Source organism: Hypanus sabinus, chromosome 1 (genome assembly GCF_030144855.1).
Source record: "Hypanus sabinus isolate sHypSab1 chromosome 1, sHypSab1.hap1, whole genome shotgun sequence".
Taxonomy (NCBI): Eukaryota; Metazoa; Chordata; class Chondrichthyes; order Myliobatiformes; family Dasyatidae; genus Hypanus; species Hypanus sabinus.
Window position 1 is genome coordinate 39,487,101 of NC_082706.1, and position 15,090 is coordinate 39,502,190.

The 15,090-nt window shown below is 48.5% G+C and overlaps 1 protein-coding gene across 12 annotated transcripts in view; it reads left to right on the forward strand.

Annotated features, from left to right (window-relative positions):
* Positions 1 to 4,111, forward strand: part of LOC132393150 (glutamate receptor ionotropic, kainate 5-like) — a 227,151-nt gene extending 223,040 nt beyond the window's left edge. For all 12 annotated transcript variants that reach the window (XM_059968039.1, XM_059968050.1, XM_059968092.1 and 9 more), the window contains one exon: positions 2,486 to 4,111. In XM_059968039.1, coding sequence (XP_059824022.1) covers positions 2,486 to 2,866 — 381 coding nt within the window. In that variant the 3' untranslated portion in view covers positions 2,867 to 4,111. The remainder of the gene's footprint in view (positions 1 to 2,485) is intronic.
* The last annotated feature ends 10,979 nt before the right edge of the window (positions 4,112 to 15,090 follow it).

The window sequence follows — 15,090 nt, forward strand, 5'->3', positions numbered from 1 at the left end:
CCCTCCAGGTAAGGGTGGAAGAGAGGGGCTGGATAGGCTACTATGGACTGGACAGTAGTGTTTCCCCCACATCTGGGATCAGTGGGTGACCTGCCTCTGCTGGGGTCAGTGACGCAAAGTCACGCAGCATGGGAACAGGTGCTTCAGCCAACCTGACCCAGATTCCCATCTTACCTGGACCTGTTTGCCCGCGTTTGTTTGACCACTGTCTGGGTGAAAATGTTACCCCTCAGGTTCCTATTAAATCTCTCCCTTCTCTAACCTTTGCCCTGTAACAGGATTCCCCATCCCTGGGAAAAGGACTATGCACAGCAACCCTGTCTCTGCTCTCCATGACTTAAGATCACCACTCATTCTACTACATTCCAGGAAAGAAGTCCCAACCTGCTTAACTTCCCTCCATAACTCAGTCTCTTGAGTCTCAGTAACATCCTTGTAAATCTCTTCTGCAAACCTCTTTCCAACTTTATGGCATCTTTCCTATAGCAGAGTGACCAAAACTGAACACAGTATTCCAAATATGGTCTCACCAACGGCTTGTACAACTGCAACAGGACCTCTGAAATGCTATACTCAGTGTCCTGCCTAATAAAGACCAGAACACCAAAATCTTTCTACACCACCCTGTGACCTGTGACCCACTTTCAGGAACCATGTACTTGAACTCCTGGGTCCCTCAGTTCTACAACATTCTCCAGGGCTCCACTGTTCAGTGTGCAAGTCCTCTCCTCATTATGGCTTCCTCAAAATGAAACATCTTGCACTTACCCAAATTAAACTCTATTTGCCATTCCTTGGCCCACTTCCCCTATTGATCAAGATCCCTCACAGCCATCTGCACTGTCAATGATGTCACCTATTTTAGTGTTAACTAAAAATATACCAACTATGCAAGGTATATTCTCATTGATATAGATGACAAATAGCAGTAGTCCCAGCATTGAACCTGGGGAACAACTCAGACCATAATAGGCATCTGTCAATTCCAGGGGACCATGGGTTTGTGCCTCTGGTGGACTGTGTCCTCTCCAGGGTGCAAGCCTGGGCAGGAAGATTTGAATAACCGGCTGTTGCCCATGCAGCGGGTTCCCTCTTTCCACGTCACTGATGTAGTCCACGGGAAGGGCAAACATTGATACAGCTTGGCACCAGTGTCATCACAGAGGTTGCCAGAGTGAAGTTGTAAACAACATCAAACTACTTTAGGGACCCCAGCTACAGATTTCTTCCTGAAGGTAGTTTGATGTTGCTTTACTCCCGAAGCCTTACCCATGGGTGGGTATGGCCGCAAGGCAGCGGAGGTTTAAAATCAAAGTTTTCCTTCTCCTAGGTGGGCTGCCATCTGAGACAGATGAGTCCCACCTGCCCAAACACTCAGACCACTGCCAAAGCATCCTCTGTAATCAGCAATGCAACACTCCCTCCTCTCATCCTCCATTCTATCCTGCATATAGCACCAGTACCCTGGAACATTTAGCTTCCAGTCCTGACCTTCCCTTGTATATTTCTGTAATAACTGTGATGTGCCAGTCCCACAGAGCTCCTCGGTTCATCCTCTTTACCTGTCAGAACTTTTGTGCTGAAATAAATGCAATTTAATACAAAATGGCTCCCCACCATACTTCTGCCTGTGGTTTACTGACCTTACCACTTCTAATTCCAGCTACAGTACTGTCTGGAACCCAACTTTCTGCCAATATAGTTCAGACCCTGCCTTGTAGCACGGACAAATCTGCTCACAAGGATATTGGTCCTCCTCCGGCTCAGCTACGAATCGTCCCTCTTGTACAGATCACCTCTATCCCGGAAAAAAACATTACTACAAGAAACCTTAATCTGCGCCTCTTGTACCAACTTCTCAGCCACACATTCATCTGCCCAATCCTACTCTTATCCTTACTGGCATATGGCACAGGGAGTGTTCCAGAGATCACTACCCCGGAGGTCCTGCTTTTTAACTCCTCTTTCCTGAGTCCTGTAGTTAATATGCTAGATCACTTCACCCCCCCCCCCCCCCACTTCCCTCTGTGTCATTTGTACAAATGTGCACCATGACCTCTGGCTGCTCACCTCCCAACGGAGAATGTCCTGCAACCACTCTTCGACCCTAGCACCAGGGTGACCTGGTGACCTCTGCCCTCTGCCCCCAGGAGTCAGAGTGTGTGGGATGGGCGGAGATAGCAATATGTCCACTCTCTCTTCCCTCTCCCTATCCCAGGTGTCAGTATGTGTGGGGTGAGTGGGTTTGGCAATGTGACCCCTTCACCTATTCTCCCCCTCCCAGGCATCAGTCTGTGTGAGGGATAGATGGGTTTTGACATTGTGACCTCTCTCCCCTTCTTACGAGGAGCCGCTGTGTGTGGGGGTGGGTGAGTTTGGCACTATGACCTCTTCCCTCTCCCTATCCCAGATGTCAGTGTGTGTGGGAGGGGCGGGTTTGACACTGTGCCCACTCCACTCACCCTTTCTACCCTCCCTATCCCAGGTGTCAGTGTGCCAGGAGATGCTTAGTGAACTGCGACAGGCTGTGTCCTGTAAGAAGACGTCGCGGTCACGGCGGAGGCGCCGTCCGGCCCGGGTGGGGACCTCTGTGTCCCGGCAGATACGGCTGGGCCGTGACCTGCGCCTCAGCAACGGCCGCCTCTACCCGGGGGGAGGAGGCCCTGAGGGGCGGCCGGGGGCAGGGGGCCAGCGGCTACTAGAAGAGGCCGTCCCCTTGCGGGGCTGCGCCCATGTTCGTGTCTGCCAGGAGTGCCGGCGCATCCAGGGGGCCCGTGGTGCCCGGCCCCCCCGCCTCCCTCCTCCTGTCCAGGAGCCAGCCCCTGCCCGGACTGGGGTCCCTGCTGAGCGCCAAGCCCAGGACTGAAGGACAGAAGGAACAGAGGGTGAGATGATGTCTGTCAGGGCCCCTACTACTGCTGACAGCCCCAGGATCGTCCTCACCGCAGCTGGGGGTGGCCTGATACAATCCCACCATTAACTTGATCCTTGACTTAACCCTGATCCTTGACCTTACTCTGACTCTTGACTCATTGCTGACCCAACTCCCACTGTTGTCACGACACTTGACTCAACTTAATCCAATTGTCTTTCGACCCTTGACCTAACCAAGACCATAGACCCAACTTTGACCATTGACCCAATTCACCCTTGACCTCCCTCCAACACTTGACCTTTCTCAGACTCCTGACCTGATCCTTTGACCTTGCCTTGGTGCTTGACCTTGAATTAACCTCATCCCTCTATCTTACCCCCATGTCCTCGACATCATCTCTGACTTTTACTTATCACCAAACCTTGACCTTCACCCAACCTTGACCTTCACCCATCCTTTGACCCTGCCTTTTACTTTCACCCTAAACCTCCAAGCCTCCACAAAATAACTGACCCTGAACCATGACTCCACACCCCCCACCCAGCAGAATCTTGGCCTCAGCCTGACACTGGACTGATCCCTGACCTTTCATCCCAACCCCTGAACCCTCAGCTTCAATCCTTGGACGTTACCCTGCATATACCTCACATCTACCAACAAATTAACCTGATGATGACCTTGTGAGCCCAGATGTCAAACCTCTGACTTTCAACCCTGGCCAATCTACCAGCTTCAACTCATCTCAACCATTACCTCACCCAAATCCCCTTCCCTCCATCAACCAACAACTCCTCAATGCCCTGTCGTCAACCCCCTCCACGGTGGCCGTGGGAAGATGGAAGCCCCTCACCCACATCTCTCCAAGCAGCCGGACAAGAGCAAGAAAGGCGAGTGGGAAGAGGAGGATGACGGCTTGGACGAGGGAAGGAGGCATCTGCAGCGATGGGGTCAGCCCTTCTACAGCCCCTCTTCTTTGGGGTGATGGGGACTCACTACCCCACAAGCGTGACCAACTGCGTGTGTGAGGACTTGCTCACCCAGCGGTGGACTGTTGCCCGAGCTATGGCTGGGCCGAGTCTGGAGATAACTTGGCACAGCCAAGCGTTCTTTTTGACCTTTTTTTGCTACTTTCTATGTATAGTTACCAAAAAAAAACAGAATAGCAACTGAAAAGTGGCGAGGAGCCGTGTGCTAATTGGAATACAATAAAGGACTCTCCTATGCATTGCTCCTGTCAACGGTGTCATTCACATCAGATCACCAGGTGAAAGAAGCTACTAACCAGGTGAAGGGGTCATGGACCAGGTGAGAGATAACTGACCGGGAGAGGGGACATGGACCAGGTGAGAGAGAACTGACCAGGTGAAGGTGGTTATGGACCAGATAAGAGAAAACTGACCAGGTGAGTGGGGCGTGGACAGGTGGAAGGAGTCACTGACCAGGTGAGAGGGTCATGGACCAGGTGTGAGAGAACTGACCAGGTGAGAGGATCATGGACCAGGTGAGAGACAACTGACCAAGAGAAGGGGGTCAGGGACCAGGGGAAAGAAGCCACTGATCAAGTGAGAGAGAACGGGCCAGGAGAGGGGTGTGGGGCATGGAAGGGGGAAGTCACAGACCAGGTGAGGGAGTCACGGACCATGTGAGAGAGAACTGACCAGGAGAAGGGGAGGAAGGTAGGTTAGTGGGGAAGGGGAATGAAGTAAGAAGCTGGGACATGATAATGGAAGAAGGCTGAAGAAGAAGGAATCTATTCGGAGAGCAGAGTGGAACATGGAAGAAAGGGAAGGAGGGGGGAATTCAGAGGGAGATGATACACATGTGAGAAGAGGAAGGGGTGAGGGAACCAGAATGGGGAATAGAAAAAGAGAAGAGCTGTGGGAGGAATCATTACCAGAAGTTAGGGAAGTAGATTGTCAGTGATGTCCTATTTGGGGGCGAATGTACACAATATGTACATTATTACTATTGTGTGTACATTAATACATTTATAAATCAGCCATGATGGAATAGCAGAGCACACACATAGGCTGAAAGGTGTAATTTTGCACTGACCTTATGGTGTAATACCGATACATGGGGGATGAGTGTCTGCAGCATAACGTTACCCTGGGAGTCTGTACATTAGTACCATTACCTGGGTGTATGTGTGATATTACTGTTCCCCAGGGTGGTAAATATTTATATGGTCACTAGGAGGATTACCTGGGGTGGGTGTACATTATACCAGTCCCGGGGAGATGGGTACATTAATAGTGTTACCCAGAACTGTGTACATAAACACCATTCCCTGGAGGGGTATGTTAATAGTGTTACAGAACTGTGTATGTTAATTCCGTTATCTGGGGAGGTACATTAATAGTGTTACCCAGAGCTGTGTACATAAACACCATTCCCTGGAGGGGGTATGTTAATAGTGTTACAGAGCTGTGTACGTTAACACCATTCCATAAGACAAAGGAGCAGAAGTAGGCCATTCGGCCCATCGAGTCTGCTCCGCCATTTCACCATGAGCTGATCCAATCACCCCTTTAGTCCCATTCCCCTGCCTTCTTACCATAACCTTTGATGCCCTGACTACTCAGATACCTATCAATCTCTGCCTTAAATACACCCAATGACTTGGCCTCCACTGCTGCCCGTGGCAACAAGTTCCAGTTTCACCACCCTCTGGCTAAAAATACATTCCCTGGGGAGGGTACTGTGTTGTGTACATCCAGATAGTTACCTGGAGCTTGCATACATTAATACCATTATATGGGGGTTCTGTGTGTTCATACTGTTTTCTGGGGTGAGGGTTTGGGTTGTGCATTGTTACCGTGATCCAGGATTGTGTACAGTAACACCATTACCCTGGGAGTGTGCATTAATACTGACACTTGGGATGGTGTACATTAATCATTAATACCATTACCTGGGGGGGGGAATTCTATATTAATTAATAATAATGTTACATGGGAGGGGAGATTGTACATTAATCATTAATACTGTTACCTATGGGGGGGTGGGGGTGTACATTGATTACTAATACTGTTACCTGGGAGGGAGAGTTGTACATTAATCAGTAATATTATTACCTGGGAGGATGTATATTAACCAGCAGTACTGTTACCCGGGGTGAGGGGAGGCTGTACTTTAATAATTAATGCTGATACCCGGAAAGGGGGGATTGTACATTAATCATTAATACTGTCACCCTGGGGGAGGGGAATTATGTATTAATCAACAATACTGTTACCCAGGAGGGGGATACATTAATCATTAATACTGTTACCTCAGGGGGGTGATATGTTAATCATTAATACTGTTACCCAGGGAAGGGGGTGGTACATTATTCATTAATATTGTTACTTGGGAGGGAGAATTGTACATTAATAATTAATACTGTTACTTGGAGGGAGAATCTGAGAGAGAACTGACCGGGTGAGATGATCATAGACCAGGTGAGAGAAAACTGACCAGGTGGAGGGGCGGGGGTATGGACCAGGTGAGAGAGAACTGATGAGATGAGGGGAGCATGGACCAGTTGAAGGTGGTCATGGATCAGGTAAGAGAAAACTGACCAGGTGAGGGGGTCATGAGCCAGGTGAGAGAAAACTGACCAAGAGATGGGGGGGTCATGGAGCAGCTGAGAGAAAACTGACCAGATGAGGGGTGGTCACGAACCAGGTGAGAGAGAACTGGCCAGGAGAGGGGTGTGGGGTGTGGAGGGGGGGAAAGTCACAGACCAGGTGAGGGAGTCATGGACCATGTGAGAGAGAACTGACCAGGAGAAGGGGAGGAAGGTAGGTTAGTGGGGAAGGGGAATGAAGTAAGAAGCTGGGACATGATAATGGAAGAAGGCTGAAGAAGAAGGAATCTATTCGGAGAGCAGAATGGAACATAGAAGAAAGGGAAGGAGGAGGGAATTCAGAGGGAGATGATACACATGTGAGAAGAGGAAGGGGTGAGATGGAACCAGAATGGGGAATAGAAAAAGAGAAGAGCTGTGGGAGGAATCATTACTAGAAGTTAGAGAAATAGATTGTCAGTGATGTCCTATTTGGGGGCCCTCATCTGCATTCAGGGCCCCAAACCATCCTTCCAGGTGAGGCTACCGTTCACCTGCAGATCTGTCAGGGTCGCCAATTGTATCCAGTGCTCCCGATGTGACCTCCCCTGCATCGGTGAGATCCGATGGAAATCGGTGGACCGCTTTGTCGTGCACCTCTGCTCCAACCGTTAAAGGTGGAATTTCCCGGTGGCCAACTATTTTAATTCCAGTCCCCATTCTGACCTGTGGGGATGTGTTCCCGGGTGGTTTGTACATTAACCTCATTGGGGCGGCTGGTGGGTGGTGTATATAGATACAGTTAACTGGTAGGTGTGTGGACATCAATACCATTAGCCAGATTGTATGTTTACATTAATTTCTGTTACCGGGGTGAGAGTTGGGTGTGTATTCATACTATTCCCTGTGGGGAGGGATATGTGTACTTAAGTATAAGACCATAAGACATAGGAGCAGAATTAGGCCATCTGGCCCATCAAGTCTGCTGTGCCATTCAATCATGGCTGATCTTTTTTCTTCTCCTCAACCCCAGTTCCCAACCTTCTCCCCGTAACCTTTGATGCCGTGTCCAGTCAAGAACCTATCAATCTCTGCCTTAAATACACCCAACGACCCGGCCTCCACAGCTGCATGTGGCGACAAATTCCACAAATTCACCACACTCTGGCTAAAGACATTTCTCCACATCTCTGTTTTGAAAGGGCACCCCTCTATCCTGAGACTGTGCCCTATTGTCCTCAACTCTCCCACCATGAGAAAAATCCTTACCACATCTACTCCGTCTAGACCTTTCAACATTTGAAAGGTTTCAGTGAGATTCCCCCCATCCTTCTGAATCCTAGTGAGTACAGACTCAGAGCCATCAACATCAAACGGTCCTCGTATAATAACCCTTTCATTCCTGGAACCATCCTTGTGAACCTCCTCTGGACCTTCTCCAATGCCAGCACATCTTTTCTAAGATGAGGGGCCCAAAACTGTTCAGAATACTCAAGGTGAGGCCTTATAAAGCCTCAGCATCACATCCTTGTACTTGTATTCTAGACCTCTTGAAATGAATGCTAACATGCTAAATATTAATGCGTACATTACTATGGTTACTTGGGGATGTGTGTGTTATAACCATTACCTAGACACATTAATATCGATACCCAGGAGGTGGAATACAGTTCGTGAATACTGTTACTCAGTGTGTGTGGACATTAATACCATTACTGGGGTGGAGAGGGGGAGTGTACATGAACTCTGTTATCAGGTGTGTACATTATCCGGGAGTGTATATTTACTCCATTACCAGGGGGTGTGTGAGCATTAATAGTGTTACCTGTGGCGGGTTACATAAGTGCCGTTTCCTGGGGGTTGTTACATAGGGGTGTGTATGATGTTACCTTTACCCAAGATAAGTGTGAATTAATAACATTTGCTCGGTGGGGGGAGGTGTATATTAATAGTGTTATCCAGGGAGTTTGTTCATAAGACATAGGAGCAGAATTAGATCATTTGGCCCATCAAGTCTGCCTCGCCATTCCTGGGATCTTTCTCATAAACCTCCTGATGCCAGCACTTGCTTCCTTAGATAAGCGGCCCCCATGCTGTTCTCACTTTTCCATGGCCAACGCCTTAGAAAGCTTTCCCATTGGCTTTTATATTCTAGCCCTCTCAGAATGAATGATAATTGCCTTTGCCTTCCTCACCACTGACTGAACCTCTGGGGAATCCTGCATGAGGATTCCCCAGTCACTTTGCACCTCTGATTTCTGAATTTTCCCCGTTTAAGAGATAGTCTACACCTTTATTCCTTCTATCAAAGTACATGACCACACTTCCCTACACTGTATTCCATCAGACACTTACTTGCCCATTCTCCTCATCTGTCTAAGTCCTTCTACAGACTGGCAACTTCCTCAACACTACCCGTCCCTCTACCAATCTTTGTATTGTCCACAAACCCGTCCATCACTTCCAGCATTCAAATCATTGATATTTAAATGTGAAAAGAAGCGGTCTCAACACCGACCCCTGTGGAGTTCACTGAAACACATTACCCTTCTGTTTCTACAGGCAGGGGGAGGCGCCGTGTATATTCAAGCTCTTACCATGGTTGTGTACATTAATACTGTTACCCAGGGGTGTGTACATTATTACCATTTTGTGACGGGGGTGGGGCTGTACTTTCACACAGTTAACTGAATAGGTGTGTACATTAATACTATCACTGGGGGGTACATTAATACTGTCACGTGGGGAGGTAGGGTGTACATTCAAATCTTTACCCAGGGGTTGTGTACATTAATACCATTTGCTGAGACTATTTTTATACTGTCCTTTCCCTTATCACCCCAACTGCCCCCCCTTCCCTGGGACAACCCTCACTAAGCTGCCACCAGCTCTGTCTCAGGGCTCTCTATAGAGGGGGATGTAGATCCATTGGCAGTTTTTGTTGACTAGTACCAGTCAGTAAGATTCCGGCACCACAGTGGGGATGCCATGTCCACTGACTGCCCATCCAAAGTATTCTCTCCAGCCACACATCACTCCTATCCCACCATAAACCCCCTCTGATATCCTGAGAATTCCACGAGCAACCTACACTTCTCTTTCTCCGATCTCCTCTGCCCCCTTACCCCTCTCTCTGCCCCTATTTTCCCCTGTCCCTCTGTCCTGCTTACTCCCTCCCATCCCTCTGCTCCCCCACCCCAGTACCAGGCCTCTCTAACTCCTCTTTTCTTCAACCTTCTGCAGTCTCTCTTTCTCCCCTCAACTACTGTTCCCCTCTGCCCCTCTCTCTCCACCCAGTCTGCCCTGCATTCTCCTCACTCTCCAATCTCCTCCCTACTTCTACACACTCTCCCTTCCTCCCTCCCTGTTTCTCTTCTTTCCCTCTCTCCCTGTGACCCTCTCCCTCCCTCTAATCCCTCAGCTGCCTCTCTCCTCACCCTCTGCACCTCACGGCCACTTCCCTCTTTCCCCTTCCGGTTTGCCCCTTCGTCCTCTTCCTCAGCCGCTTCCCTCCATCTGCCCTGCCTCTCAGAATCCCGTCTGTACCTCTGCACGTTCAAGCGCTGGTTGAGATCCTGCTTCTCTGCCTTCACTCCACCCCCCACCTGCCACTGCAGTCAGATGGTTCCAGACTCCTCCCCCCCATGGAAAATTCCCTTTAGATCCTTTCTGAATCACTTCCCTCTTCCCTTCACCATACCCTCCACCTTTCTGCTCCACGGGAAGGTTTCTCATTCTCTGCCCTATCAGTTTATAACCCCCTTTTAACCCCAAGGATAACGGACCCAGCCTCTCCAGTCTCCCCTCATTACTGTAATATTCCATTCCAGGCGCCACCCTGGGGAATCTCCTCTGCACCCTCCCTTGTCGAACGTTTTGCTTGATCGCTTTCTCCTAATCCCAGGCTCTCTCACTTCCTCTCTGTAACTGAGAATCTTTAACCCATTCATTCTCATTATCTCTCTCTCTCTCTCTCTCTCTCTCTCTCCCTCTCCCTCCCTCCCCCTCTCCCTCCCTCCCTTCCTCCTCCTCCTCCCCCCCCCCCGACACACGCACAGTCATACACACACGTTATGTCAGCAGCCGTAGCAGATGGAAAATCTGAGGCTACCACGTCCATGGAAAGAAAAGTTGCAGAGGATTATTCGGGCACTGAGGGACTGAATGGCATCTGTGTTCGCTGAGACCTGGGTGCCGCGCATGAATCACTCTAAATTAATATTTGGTCACAATGAACAACAACCAAGGCAAATAGTACCTTAGCCTTAGCTGCAAGTTTTGACCGCAAAGGTACTATCGGCTTGTTCAGATTCTGCCTAGGTGAGAGTGTGTGTGGGTATGTACTTGACTGTGTATGTGTGTAAATGTGTCGGTGTCTGCTTTGTGTGTGTGGGGCGAGAGTGTCGGGTTCTGGGAAGCTTGTTCCCGTGACGGGGCGTTTCCCTGCCGCTGCAGCAGTGAAACCTCGCACCGACAAACCGCCGAACCCTTGCAGGAAGTGACAAGGTTAAATCATAACTGACGACTCTTCTGCCTGTCGTGCCTCGCATCAGAGATGTGTGGTCTCGGGACTCACGCACTGGCTGTCAGGAGTGAGGCAGAGACTAAACTTCCTCAAACACCACGGGGCATTACAGACTATTCCGAACGCGCTCTATAAACACACTTCAGCCCACATCAAACATGCTCCGCCCTGCCTTTTCTGCGGGAGGTACGGCACATTGTTAACGTCGGTGCTGGGTCATTGAGTACACGGGAGCTGGATCACGGGGAACACCGGCGCCCTCAAGGTTGCGTGCTTAGCCTCTCCCTATGCTCCTGCCCGTTTAACTAGGCATTCATCTATAAATTGGCCGATGACACCATTGCTGGTGGCAGAAACTCAGCTGGTGAGAAAGATCGCCTGCTGGTCGAGTGGTGCGGCGGCAACTACCTCGCACTTAGCATGGAACTGACTGTGGACTTGAGGAAAACGAGAAAGGACATACCAATTCGCATTGAAGGGTCAGCGGTGGAAAGTTGAGCACCCATCTCCAAGTACTTAGGCGTCAACGTCTCAAAGGATCTATACTGGGCCCAGCACACCAGCAACTTTACCTCATTTGGACTTTGAGGAGATCTGGTACCTCACCAAAAGCCCTAGCAAACTTCTACAGATGTTCGGTGGAGAGCATTCTGAGTGGTTGCGCCTCCGCCAGGTATGGAGGCTCCGGGGCCCAGGATCCAAAGAGTCCATTAAGGGTTGTAAACTAATCCAGCACTTCCGGCACTACTCTCCCCACTGTGGCTGACATGGCAAGCGGCTGTATCGCACGAGGGCCACACCCATCATTAAGGGCCCTCGGCACCTGGGACATTCCCTCTTCTGTTCACCCTCAGGGAGGAGGTACAGGAGTCTGAAGACCTACACTCAGCATTTGTAGGAACAGGATCTTCTCCCTTTTGACGTTAGATTTCTGAACGGCCCATCAAGACGTTCCTCTTTTACACTATTTATTTAATTTTTGCATTGTAACTCCTAATAGTTTTTGTGTCTGACACTGTACTGCTGCCACAAAGCAAGACATTTTTTAACGTATGTCTGCGATAATAAACCCGATTCTGAAAACAAAGCCTGAAACAGGCCCTTCAGCCCATCGTGTCCCTGCCAACCTTTTCAGGACAATTACCATCTGCCTGTATCTGGTCCATATCTCTCTGTTTCCTCGCCATTCATTAACCAAACTGAATGGCTTTTGAACAAATCATTTCTACTTCTACCACTTCACACACCCACCACTCTCAAAATCAAAACTTCCTTCACAAAACTAAGCTTTCCCCTCTCACTTTAAATCTTTGCTCTCTAGTGTTAGACATTTCTACCCTGGGAGGAAGACTCTGATTGTCAGAATCAGGTTTATTATCACTGATGAACTTAATGAAATTTGTTTGTTTTGCAGCAACAGTCGTGTGCAAGGCATAAAAATACGCCAAGTTACAGTAAATACATAAATAGTGCTGAAGGGAAATACCTAGATGGTGCTTACTGTTTCAAGAACAGTTCTGAAATCCCGTGACAGAAGGGAATAAACTGAATTGTTCCTGAATCGTTGTGTGGGTCTTCAGGCTCATTTACCCACCCCCCAGATGCAGTAGTGGGAAGTGGGCATGTCCCAGATGATGAGGGTCATTAGTGAGGCACTACCTCTCATTGATGGTGGGGAGGGTTGTGCCTGTGATGGACCTGGCTATCTACACCCACTTGCAATCCTGTGCATTGCATACGCAATGCCGATGCACAGTCAGAATCCTCTCCACTACACAAAGGCAGAATTTTTCAAGAGACATTCCCAAATCTCCTTAACCTCTTAATGACACGGTGTGCCCTCTTTGTGATTTCATCAATGCGTTGGGCCCAGGATAAATCCCCTGAGCTTTGGACATCCAGGAACTTGAAAGTGCTCACCCCTTTCACTGCTGATCTCTCAGTGAGGACCGGTGTGTGTTTTCCAACGTCCCAAATCAGTTCCTTGGTCTTGTTGACATCCTACCCTCTCTATACCTCTCATAATTTTAGTCACAAGAAATACACACAGTAAGTAGTGCAAATGAGGAATATAGTCCATGCTAAGCCATTTAAACTGTCAGTCCCATTGACCTGCACCCAGACCATAGCCCTCTATACCACTCCCATCCATGTACCTATCCAAAGTTCTCTTAAATATTGACATCAAAATTGCATCCACCACTTTCGCTGGCAACTTGTTTCCCACTCTCACCACCCTGAGTGAAGAGATTTCCCCTCATGTTCCCCTCTTACCCAGAACCCATTACCTCAAGTTGAAGTCCCACCCAAACTCAGTGGTAAAAGCCTGCTTGCATTTACCCTATCTATACCCCTCATAAATTTGTATACTATCAAATCTCCTCTCAATCTTCTAGGTTCTAGAGAATAAGTTTTCTAATTTGTTCAGTGTTTCCTCATAGTTCAGGTTCTCTAGTCCCGGCAACTTTCTTGTAAATTTTCTCTGTACTATTTCAATTTTATTTTCATCTTTCCTGTAGATAGGTGACCAAAAGTGCACAAAATAATCTAAATTAGGCCTCACCAACATCTTATACAACTTTGATATAACATCCCAACTCTATTACTCAGCACCTTTGATCTATGAAGGACAGTGTGCCAAAAGCTTTCTTTACAAACCTATCTACCTGTGACACCACTTTCAAAGAAATTTGAATCTGTATGCCCAGATCCCCTTTTACTACCACAGTGCCCTAATGCTCACTGTGTAAGACTTACCTTGGTCAGTCTTCCTAACATGTAACACCTCACACTTGTCTGCATTAAATTCCATCTGCCATTTATTAGCCCATTTATCCAGCAAGTCCTGATCCCACGTCATACTTTGATAGCCTTCCTCAATGTCCACTACACCCCCAATCTTGGTGTTATCTGCAAATTTGCTGATCCAGTTAACCAAATTATAATCATTGATATGACTGCCATAGTTGGGTGCATCAGCAGGGGAGATGAGGCTGAGTACAGGGCTATGGTGGGAACCTTTGTCACATGGTGTGAGCAGAATCATCTGCAACTTAATGTGAAAAAGACTAAGGAGCTGGTGGTGGACCTGAGGAGGGCTAAGGCACCGGTGACCCCTGTTTCGATCCAAGGGGTCAGTGTGGACATGGTGGAGGATTAAAAATACCTGGGGATACGAATTGACAATAAACTGGGTTGGTCAAAGAACACTGAGGCTGTCTACAAGAAGGGTCAGAGCCGTCTCTATTTCCTGAGGAGACTGAGGTCCTTTAACATCTGCTGAGGATGTTCTACGAGGCTGTGGTGGCCAGTGCTATCATGTTTGCTGTTGTGTGCTGGGGCAGCAGGCTAAGGGTAGCAGACACCAACAGAATCAACAAACTCATTTGTAAGGCCAGTGATGTTGTGGGGGTGGAACTGGACTCTCTGACGGTGGTGTCTGAAAAGAGGATGCTGTCCAAGTTGCATGCCATCTTGGACAATGTCTCTCATCCGCTCCATAATGTGCTGGTTAGGCACAGGAGTACGTTCAGCCAGAGACTCATTCCACCAAGATGTAACACTGAATGTCATAGGAAGTTATTCCTGCCTGGGGCCATCAAACTTTACAACTTCTCCCTCAGAGTGTCAGACACCCTGAGCCAATAGGCCGGTCCTGGACTTTTTCCACTTGGCAAAATTAGCTTATTATTTAATTATTTATGGTTTTATATTGCTATATTTCTTCATTATTCTTGGTTGGTGTGGCTGTAACGAAACCCAATTTCCCTCGGGATAAATAAAGTATGTCTGTCTATATAGATAACAAACAACAATGGACCCAGCACCAGTCCCCGTGGTACACCACGAGTCACAGGCCTCCGGTCGGAGAGGCAGCCATCTACTACCACTCGGGCTTCTCCTGCAAGGCAATGTCAAATCCAATTTACTACCTCATCTAGACGCTGAGCAACTGAATCTTCTTGAGCAACCTCCCATATGGGACCTTGTCAAAAACCTTGCTAAAGTCCATGTGGACAACATCCACTGCCTTGCCTTCATTCACTTTCCTGGTGATGATAATGATGGCTGGTTCTTCACTTTCCTGGTAACTTCTTCAAAAAACTCTATAAATTCAGTTATGCACAATCTACCATGCAC